We start from the raw sequence: 10,554 nt of genomic DNA, 5'->3' as shown, positions 1-10,554 counted from the left end.
CGCCCCCCACCCCCTGCCCCACCTCACGCCACTCCATGGATCCTGTAGCCCCACTCAGTATTATGTCCCTTGTATGGAGAAGGGACTGAATGACTGAATGACGGCCATTTCCCAAATCAGCAGCGGCCACCCCAGGATCCAGACCTGGCCTTCTGGTGCTTGGTCCAAGGCCTGTCTCGAGAACCATCCTAGAAGCTGTGCTCAGGGCAGGGCTGTTGCTATCCCCACGGCTGGCTTCTCCGCCCCAAGGGTCTGGCAGAGGGGGACAGGTTTTCACCAAAAAAGGCTGGTCCAAGAGCTATACAGAAATAAACAAGCAGAAACATCCCTCTGCCCCTTTCTCCACTTGGGTAGGAGAGCAAGAAAGTATCTCCCCGCTCCCATAAACCAGGGCTTCGGCTAACAGGGTCAGCTGGAGCCCGCCCTGCCTCTCCCCTCCCGGGGGCAGTGGGCAGTGGCCTGGCACCTCAGGCTGGCTCAGCTTCCAGAGTCACCTCACGCGGGGGCCAGCCAGGTCACTCACAGCTCCTGAGCCTCGTCGTCAAAAAGTCAAGAGGTCTTGGGGCGCCTGGGTGGCTCAGTGGGTTAAGCCGCTGCCTTCAGCTCAGGTCATGATCTCAGGGTCCTGGGATCGAGTCCCGCATCGGGCTCTCTGCTCAGCAGGAAGCCTGCTTGCTTCCCTCTCTCTCTCTGCCTGACTCTCCGTCTACTTGTGATCTCTGTCTGTCAAATAAATAAATAAAATCTTAAAAAAAAAAAAAAAAAAAAAAGTCAAGAGGTCTCGCCCTGGGCTTGGGACACCTTCCTTCTACTCCCCGTCCTTCTACTCCCTCTCTGGCCGGTCCTGGCCCCAGCTCTGGCCTTCACTGCTCTTGACCCTGCCTCCTTCAGGCCACAGGAGCGGCCACCAGTGCCAGGCCCTGGATGCGGAGCGGACATTGCCCTCACACAGCAGCATCAGTAATGATACACTGGCCTGAGTGCTCTCCCAGGGAAGCTTTTTGTCACCATCAGTCCCCCCGCCTCCTGAGGTGCTCTGCGGGCGGTATTCAAGGAGGCTGCCAGGCCGTTTCTTCTGTTCCTACAGCCTCAACTGCTGCCCCTTGGTGACTGGGGAATCAGAGCTCGGCCTCCGACCCGGAGTCATGACCCCCACCCCCAGCCAGGCTTGGCCCCACAGGGCTGGTCCTGAACGGGGGCTGAGAAACGGCGTTTCCCCCAGAGCCTGCTCCGACATGGGCCTGCAGGGTCAGGGTTTTCCCCCCCGCTGGCCTGCAAGTCCGGGCTGAGTCAGCAAGGCCCCTGCCCACCTCACCCTAGCCGTCCCCAGGGACTGAGGACTGCTCAGGGACACCCAGAGGTCAGAAGTTCAGCTCCAACTCCTTCATTCTTCTCCCCTGCCCAACAAGAGAGGCATCTCATTCTAAAACGTATGAGGTGGGAAAGGTCTCAGCATATCATCTAATCCAGTGTTTCCTAACTTGACCCCCTGTGATCGGACAGTTCAGGGCCCGGCTGCCCCAGCCCTTCGGAGGAGGGATTTGCTCAAGGTCACAAGCAAGCCAGAGGCAGTGCCCAGAGCAGAGCCCAGGCCTGAGGACAGCCCAAAACCTTTTCCCAATCCTTCTCACTGCCTCATGCTGGGACAGTGAAAAACTATTCCCCGCCTTGCTTTGGTCTCCCCATGATAGAGACGGTGAGTTGGGAACGTGGCAAAAGGCCCGAGCTACAGAGGTCACAGCTGACCCCGGTGGGGTCACACTTCACACCTGTATGATTTCTAGGGCAGGAGGAGGAGCCAAGCCCTGTGGCCAGTGCAGGCAAGTGCCGCCTGAACTGGGTCTATGTAGGGGCTGGCAGCCCTCAACAAAGGTGGTGCCTTACTACTTCTGGGCCGGGCTTCCCTAACAGCCTGGAAAAAGGCCCCTTGTTCTCTGAGAAGCTGCAGCCCCGATCGTATCGGGGAGTCAGGCCCCTCTCCGGGTTCCCGTTGAGCTACAGAAGCAGGAGGACGGTCTCAGCACACGGTCCCACTGAAACACATGGCAACGGGAGCGCTGGAGGGCAGAGTAGTAACAAAACCCAATGCCTTCAGGGGCGGATCTCTGGTGGACCCTCGGGAATGGGCTCTGCCCCCAATCTCTCCACTGGCCTGAGGCCAGCCGGGCAACCCTGAAGCCTCTCCAGCAGCTCAAGAGAAGAGAATGAGCAGTGAGATGCGGTGTGGGCCAGCCCACGGCAGCTCAGGGGGCTCCTGCCCAGCCCAGAAGCTTACTGCTGTCTGACTGCTGGTGGGCAGACCGGGAGCAGGAAAGCAGACAGCCCCACAGCCCAAGGCCTTACAGGCCCGGAAGGTTCACTTCAGTGTGATTCTGTGGATTTATTGTGACTGGCATTGCTAAGCTCAGAGGGTCGATCCCAGCCCAAGACGGCAGCACCCTCCCCCAGAGGGCACCCAGCCCTGCCACAGCCTTCCCCTCAGAACCACATCCGTCGCTGAGGGGCCACTGGTGGCTGCGCCCCAGAAACGGCCCGGTGAGCTGTGCCGTCTGGGCTGAAGCAGAGATGCCAGCCCTTGCGCTTCAGCCGCTCCCTGAGGTGTCCCTCCGTCAGGACCTCCACTCCCCTGGAGGGTTCCCTGTGACCGCTGGTAGGAAGGGGGCAGCCCCCCCCCATTCCAAATGGCTCCCCCACTGCCTCCTGGAGTAGGACCGTCTGGGTTCCAAGCTAGGTTGAAGTCCTAGGCTGGCACAGCCGTCCAGCTGGACCACTCTGTCCGAGGCAGACGTGTGCCCTCTGAGGGGTGGTGCCCGTGTCGCGTGGACCGGGATCCAGATGCATACTTGGAGTTGCTTTGTGTTCATTTCGCTCGCTTTGCCCTCTGTCTCCCATGCAGGCGGATCAGGGACTCTGAGGAAACTGCTGGAATTCAGGGTGAGGATTGGCCTTTTCCAGCACCCTGTGAGAGACCAGAGAAAGGGTTCAGATTTGACATGGGGAGACATCCTTAGCTCTTAAGAGATGGGACACAGGCTTTATCGCGTGGACTGGGACAGGTATTCTCTCCCAAAGCCGAGAGGTGGAGGACAAGGCAATGTCCAGAGACAGGGCTCTGGAAAGCAACTCTTAAGGCTACAGGGGGAAGAACCCAGAAGGTCAGGCTAGCCTGGGGGCCAGCCATATTAGCTGAGAAAGCTCTCCAGGCTTCTTGTTAGCACATTCCCGCCACCTTCCTTCCATCTGCAAAATGGGAATGGAGGAGGGGAGCTGAGGGAGAGAACACAGCCTTGCCAACAAGCAATGGGAGCCTGTCCCTTCCCCTACTGCCCCTCCACCCCTCGGCCTTGCCCTTGGAGAACGGCTCCCAGAAGATTAGGCCGCGGTCCTCAAGGGGAGAGTCAAGGGGTTCCAGGAATGAGTTCTGGTTGGGAGGAGGAGAAAGTGGAATTCTTTGGGATAAAGGGCATTCTTATGATCACGAGTCAGAGCCCTGCATTACCCAATCAGAATGGCCGGGATGAAGAGGAGGCCGGCTCCCAGGAGGAAGGGGAACCCCTTCATGAAGTTCAAGGTGGCTGGGTAGAGCGAGTTGAAGATGCCAGAAGCCATCAGCATGGCCAAGCCATTGACACAGGCCACAGCAGAAAAGAGAGCACCTGCAAAGAAATAAACATCATACTTCTACGTTGAGGTGGAAGACCTAGGTTCAAATCCCAGCATCACTAGCTCACTGCTGTGTGACCTGGGGCAAGTCACTTAAAGTTTCTGAGTCTCACCTTCCTCAACAATAAATCCTACATCATGTGTTGTGATAAGGGTTCAATGAGGTCGTGCATGGAGAGTGGTTGGCACACGGGCTACCAAATAAATGGCTGTTATTAAATCCATGTATTCAAAGTATGTGTGCTATCTTCTACCAAAACCCTGATAAAATGGGTTTTGGTTTATGTTCTTTGGGAATCATCTCCTGTTCAGATTAATTGCTGGCTTAATTCCCAGTTCCACCACGTATCTGTGTCATCACTGAATAAGTTGCCTATCCTTCCGGGTTTCTGTCCCTCTTCTGTTGAACAAGGACAATACCTATTTCACAGATGGGCAGCAAGAGTAAATTCACATGTAAAAACATCCATGACAGGCCCTAGCCCCCTGCAGGCAGGCAGTTAGTGAGGGCTGTTCTTTTCTCCGGGTCCCCCTTGGGGCCTCTCTGGGTACAGAAAAAAGGCTTACTGAGTGAATGAATGAAGGTACACAGGTTCGGGGTGGGGGTGGGAGGCAACAGAATGAATGTAGTGGGTGCACATGGCACCAGATGCCCCTTCCAGGCCAGATGGGGGGAAATGGATGAGCCAGATATGTCCAGACTAGGATCGAAAGACCCAGAGGCCCCAGAAGCTATTCCTTAGAGAGATGCCAGCAGAACCCAAATTTTGCAAAACGAGCAACAACCCAACAGAAGCTGAGTTTGCACTCTGTCAGAGTGTCAGAGCCAGGAGGACCCTGTCGTCGGGAGGAAACCACTCATGTTACACAGGAGGAAATAGGCACCGAGACAGAAAGGGACCTGCCCAAGATCACATAGCCAGTGGGTGACAGAGCCAGGACCTGCTGCTCTTCAAAACAGAGCTGGGGGAGCGCCTGGGTGGCTCAGTGGGTTAAGCCTCTGCCTTTGGCTCAGGTCATGATCTCAGGGTCCTGGGATGGAGCCCCACATCAGGCTCTCTGTTCAGCAGGGAGTCTGCTTCCCCTTTTCTTTGCCTGCCTCTCTGCCTACTTGTGATTTCTCTCTCTGTCAAATAAATTAAAAAAATCTTTAAAAAAAAAAAAAACCAAAACAGAGCTGGGTTTGCATCCTGCTCTACCACTTACTGAGGGACCTTGGCTGACCCGATTTAACCCTCTGGGTCTCTGCTTCTTCATCTGTTACTTGGGGACAAGGAAATATCTAAAAGTTGCTTGCTTCCTCTCTAAGCTTGCACACTGGCCCTAGTGAAGCAGGGAACTCTGACATCATCACGTCCATTTTACAGACAAAAAAGCTGAGGTCTGGAGAGAGTAAATGCTGTGCTCAGGTTACCCAAGAGAACAAGCGTGCTCTGCTGACTGCAAATTCCAACCCCGTGATCTCAAAATCCAAGGTCCTGTGGTCCTCTGCGAGCCCTAGGCAATGTGACAGAAGTGCATATGTCTTGGCTACTAACGTGTTCTGGGTGGGAGGGAGGAAGGTAGGCCCCTCCTGGCTCACAGTTGGTCTCTGTCCAGTTTGGGCAACACTGGCTATGAGCAACCAAACGCAGGTTGACCCTGGCACTCACCCTGCTCTGACTCGCCCACCAGCCTGGAGAGCTTGGCCCGAATGATGGGTGTGATGACTAAGGACAGGAACAGGAGTCCATACCCTGCAGAGAAAGAAACAAACAAGAAAACAGGGTCAGGGAGTGGGGTGCCTAAGCACCATGCATAGCAGAGCTCCTCTACATACATAGCCCACGTGGGACTCATGATGGACACAGGAAGAGCTTCCCTATTGAACGAGACAGTGATCATGGAGGGTCAGAGACCAACTTTCTCTAGGTTTGACCCACCCACTACCTCTTTCGTGAATGAATGCTGATTTCCCCCCAATTATGTTCTTGTCAGAATGCCTCTTGCGGTCACAGCGGGCACGATCCACCCACCTTGAGCTTCGAAGGGAGACGGCAAGGCACAGAAAACAAGCATGGGCTTTGGAGTCGGCCTTGAGTTCCTAACCTGATGCCATCTATTACTAACTGTGTGGCCTTGGACATGACTCCCATCTGTGAAATGATGACGAAGCCTTTATCACAGAATGGCTCTGGGGTGTGTAGGAGGCTGAATAACGGTCACCCTAAGACATCAAGTCGTAATTCCTGGAATTTGTTAATGATGCCTTATTTGGAAAACGGGTCTTTGAAGATGTGATTAAGGATCTTGCAATGAGGCGATCTTCCTGGACTGGACTGGGCCCCAAATGCAATCAGGTGAATCCTTAGAGGGAAACGGAGGGAGATGTGACAGAACAGAGAAGGCTCACAGAAGAGGAAGAGGCCATGTCACTATAGAGGCAGAGATTAGGGTGACTTGGCCACAAGCCACAGAATGTGGGCAGCCAGCAGAAGCTGAAGAGGGGAGGGAGATCCTCTCCCAGAGCCTCCGAAGGCAGCATGACCCTGCTGACCCCTTGCCTAAGGCCCACTGAGACAGATACTTCACTTCTGGCCTCCAGAACTATGAGAGAATACATTTCCATTGTTTTAAGCTATCCAGTTGGTGAAAATTCGTTACAGTAGCCCTGGGAAATGAAGTTCCTTTTCCCCTTGTGTTTGTTACTCAAGGGCTTACAAGCATTCTTTCGTAACCGTTTCTCTCCCTTCCGTGACTGTTGGTCCTAGAGCACAGTGGACCCTCACAAGTGGGTATTTGAGGTAACCCACGGCCCCGTCAGGTATCAGGCCCTCAAACCCCACTCCGCTGAGGCTCCCCAGAGTCATGACAGTGTCTCCATCATCTCTGCATCCCTGAGGGCACTGAGCCCAGCACCAGGGCCTCGGGAGATGCCGTGGGCAGGAGAGGAAGGTACCTGGTCCCCTTCGGCCTCACTCTCCATGCAAGCAGCCAAGTTAAGACATCTCTGATTACTCATCAGCTCACTTTGTAAACAACGTATTTAAGGACTAACAAAATTGATCTGTCTCTCTAAACAAAGTTAACTTCCTCATTCCTAGCCACCCCTCTCCTACCAAAAGAAAAAGGGGGAGGAGGGAGGGAGGAAGGGGAAGGGGATGAGGGAGAGGAAGAGAAAGAAAAAAAAAAGAACTAAGGCAGGGAGGAATTTGATATCTGTGTCAGAGAAGACTTAAAAAAAAAAAAAAAACTCAAGGAAGGGGTGCCTGGGTGGCTCAGTCATTAAGTGTCTGCCTTCGGCTCAGGTCATGATCCCAGGGTCCTGGGATCGAGCCCCACATCAGGGTCCCTACTCAGTGGAGAGTCTGCTTATCCTTCTCCCATTCCCCCTGCTTGTGCTCTCTCTCTCTCGCTGTGTGTCTCACTCTGTCAAATAAATAAATAAAATCTTAAAAAAAAAAAAAAAAAACTCAAGGAAGGTGACCAAGGATATTTGAGGTAGGGCCTGATTCTTATCAGAGAAGTGAATATTAAGACATTAATGGCATGGACTTTGTTTAAGAACACCATAAATGCTGGCTGTGGGAGGCCAACAAGTAAAGCAATCAGTGTATGAGCCATACTTGTGTCTTTTGCTCTATCTTACTAATGATGTTTATAGTTGACAACGTGGATTAATGACTGAGGCTACTGAAGGTCTGTCTTTTCCGGCTAACAAAGATGGCATTTTCATGACGATTCTTGGTTGTCTGTCCTCCAGTGCAGGCAAGGAGCCTAACAATGATTCTAGACACAGGCACGAATCACATTTAGAGGCCGTGAGTGTCTGACCCCCAATTTTCACCCAGCACCTTTGGGACAAACCGTCCCCGAGCCCACACACTTAACCTGTAAACATGAGAGGGGTGATGGTAGCAAATGCAAAGACCACCATTCCCAGAATGTTGAAGGCCAGGCCAATCTCGGCCACCCAGGTGTCGGCCAGGCAGTGCTGCAGAAGCCGCAGGCCCACCAGGCTGGTGAGGTACGGCAGATGCTGTGCGGCAGAACCGTAGCCGATCAGCTTGGAGTCCCAGCAGAGGGGTCTGCTCAGCTCGTAGAGGGTCAGGATGTCCTGGGCTCCAAAGTGCACAGTGACTACCATGAAGATGGCCAAAGAGTACAGGGCTAAGTGCCTCCTGGACTTCTCTGGGGCCGGAGACGCATACAGCTTGACAATGGACCGGTGATGGCGGAGCGTGAAGAGCCGGGCAGGTGTTGGCTCCTTTACCGTCTCACCAAAGCAGAAGGCTGCATAGAGAGTCATGGCTATCAACAAGGCCAAGGCCAGCCAGAAGGGGTTGGCATAACCCTGGGCCCTGAGCCAGTGGCCCCCAAGGAGGCTGGCCAGCATCCCTGCCACCCCAATGCACGCCTCCAGCAGGGCCATTCGAATGGTGCGGCTGCGGCTGGAGCTGACATCCGCCACCGAGGCAAAGCCTGCAGCCAGCAGGCCACTGAAGTCCCCCAGGAGCGCGCAAAGGATCCGGCCCAGCACGAAGTAGCCCACGTGGAGCTGCAGCTGCACCACGAAGATGGACACCAGCGCCTGCAACAACAGGCCCAGGGAGGCCAGCACCAGCAGGGGACGGCGGCCCACGCAGTCACTCCAGGCACCCAGCAGGGTGGACGAGAAGAGCCCCACCAGGAAGCCGCCCAGGTTCATGTAGAGGGTCCAGTGGGAGGTAAGGGTCTCCACTTCCTGTGGGGACATGAATCATAACCAGGTGCTGTTCCTCACTGTGGGCTGCCCGTCCCGCAAACCACCACCATCCTGGCAGATACAGGGATGGGGACTATCCTCGAAGCCCTAAACCTCCGAGAATCTTAGTAAAACTCCCAGAAACTTGGCCCTGGCTTATGGGGGAATGGACCACGGTCCCATTCCCTTACTTTCATTCTCTTTTGTTAATCCTCATGGCCTCTCTTTACGCAGGGCGACATTAGGCACAACACCCACCCCGTCTTCCCCCGCAGCGGTCGCTCAGGCCCCAACTTTGCTCTGGCCCCGCCCACTACCCCCAAACCAGCCAGCCCTCACCCGGACGCAAGCCCCGCCCCTCGGCCGCCCCCACGCTCCCGCCCGGGGCCACCTCCCCCCGCCCCCACCCCACCGCCGGTGCCCCGCTCCGCGCTCCTCCCGTGCTCCTCCCGCGCCGTCACCTTCATGATGGGGTCCGCGCTGTGATTGCTGCAGCTGCCCCTGTCGCGGGTCCCATTGTAGCCGAGGTCGGTACTGAAGCGGTGCCACAAGTACTGCGTGGTGAGCGGGCCCTGCAGGACCAAAGCGAAGTTGGCGAGGAAGACGAGCGGCTCCACGGGGCCGCGGCACAGCACCGCGGGGCTGAGGCGCGCGCGGGCCTCGCCCGGGGGGCTCGCGCACCCCTCCATGCGCGTGCGCCTCAGGGGCTACGCCAGACGGATGGCTGGGCTTTCTGCGCCTGCGCTCAGCGTCCCTTTTTAAAAAAGTCTGACGGGGCGGGGCCGCTGTCCCCCTCACTCTCGCCCCGCCCGCTGTGGGCGGGTGAGGGCCGGAGAGGGGCCCCACACCCCTGCCCCCGAGTGACCTCATCTGCAGTCTGTGCGAGGATACAGCCCTGCAGCCCTCCTTTCCAGGCTCAGAAACTCTCCAAACGATATAAAAATATCAATAATTAACATTTATTGATCATCTGCTGGGCACTGTACTAAACTCCGCGTGCATTATCCTTCCAACAACCCCATGGCTAGCCATTATTAATGGTCACCGTCTACAGATGAGGAAGTCGGGACATGGGACACTGCAGGCAGAGCCCGGGGAGCACCTAACCTCTGATGCCCATGCTGATGTTCTGCGCGGCAGCAGAGGCAACTTAGTTCTGTGACCTTGGCTCTGCTACCACCTTGGCCATGGCACTTAACCATCGTGCTCTGTTTCTTCATCTTTAAAGTGAGGATGCTAATAGAAGCTGCCTCAAAGAGCTGCTGTGGAAATAGTTTGGTACATTCTAAATGCTGTTGTTATCAATGGGCTGTCACTTGCCCCACATCTGCCGTAGGATCTTTTCCTGGGAAACCGGTCTTGTTTTGGAGGCTCAGGACTGGCTCTGCCCTCCGAGGAGCAGAAGAGAAGCTGGAGGAGGGCCTGGGAGGCCATCAGGTGTGGCCCTATGCTCCGCATGCTCCTGCTGTAGGAACTGGGCCAGAAGGCAGTTACACCTGTCTGGGCGTGTTTTATTGCCTATAAAAGGGGAAAACATTACCTGCCTTTCTCCTTTATCATTGACTCACTCAGCCCATTTCTTGAGCACCCCTTACATGTCAGGGATCATGCCGGGAGTGCTCCAAGAACGCCTTTACCAGGCCCTGTAGTTTTTAGAATGGTGGGGGAGACGCATCAAAGAATCCTACTAACTAACAAGAGTTCCACTGTGGAAAGAGCTTTAAAGGGGAGGAGCTGTGGGACTCCAAGGCTGCTCATTTGAGGGCCTGACCAGGTCTAGGAGGGACAGGACTAAAAAAAGGCCACCTGCCCTGACAATAGCGCAGCTGAATGCATTTCTGGAGGCAAGCTTTGTGCAGTGACCCACAGGCCTGAATTTTGGGCATGGTGAAGTTCCCTTTCCGGATACCATGACTGTGTGTGGGCTTGCTGCTGGCTTATTGACCATCCCCCACCTCCCCGCCCCGCCCCCCACCCCACCCCCAGCCAGAAGGTGTCCTAGGCTCACAACTGGTAGATGCTGGCTAGATACTGGTGGACTGAATGACGCCTGCACCGCCCACCCCCAGAACCATTAGCACCCTGTGGTCATCCCAGAGGTAGGAAATTCCACATTTAACATACAAGCCCCCAGGGTTATCTCTCTCCCCTCCCCACTATCTACATAA

General features: G+C 55.3%; 1 protein-coding gene across 1 annotated transcript; it reads right to left on the bottom strand.

The window, feature by feature from the left end:
- Positions 1-2,355: 2,355 nt before the first annotated feature.
- SLC46A1 (solute carrier family 46 member 1) lies at positions 2,356-9,124 on the bottom strand. Its single transcript, XM_032845329.1, has 5 exons — positions 8,848-9,124; positions 7,534-8,386; positions 5,316-5,399; positions 3,500-3,656; positions 2,356-2,959 (listed from the first exon to the last, which is right to left on the bottom strand). The coding sequence occupies exons 1-5, from the start codon at positions 9,073-9,075 to the stop codon at positions 2,902-2,904; spliced, it is 1,380 nt and encodes a 459-aa protein (XP_032701220.1). The 5' UTR covers positions 9,076-9,124; the 3' UTR covers positions 2,356-2,901.
- Between the last annotated feature and the right edge of the window lie 1,430 nt (positions 9,125-10,554).

This window comes from Lontra canadensis, unplaced genomic scaffold, assembly GCF_010015895.1.
Source record: "Lontra canadensis isolate GAN:19392208 unplaced genomic scaffold, GSC_riverotter_1.0 scaffold163, whole genome shotgun sequence".
NCBI lineage: Eukaryota > Metazoa > Chordata > Mammalia > Carnivora > Mustelidae > Lontra > Lontra canadensis.
This window is presented reverse-complemented; position numbering and strand designations above follow the sequence as displayed.

What these genes read in the sequence shown, in the direction of transcription:
- SLC46A1 (XM_032845329.1), bottom strand. Translation starts at nt 9,075, where the DNA reads ATGGAGGGGTGCGCGAGCCCCCCGGGCGAGGCCCGCGCGCGCCTCAGC. An exon ending in CACCCCTCTCATGTTTACAG is followed by an intron (nt 5,400 to 7,533) that starts GTTAAGTGTGTG and finishes CTTTCTCTGCAG; the next exon opens with GGTATGGACTCCTGTTCCTG. An exon ending in ATCCCGGCCATTCTGATTGG is followed by an intron (nt 2,960 to 3,499) that starts GTAATGCAGGGC and finishes GGTCTCTCACAG; the next exon opens with GGTGCTGGAAAAGGCCAATC.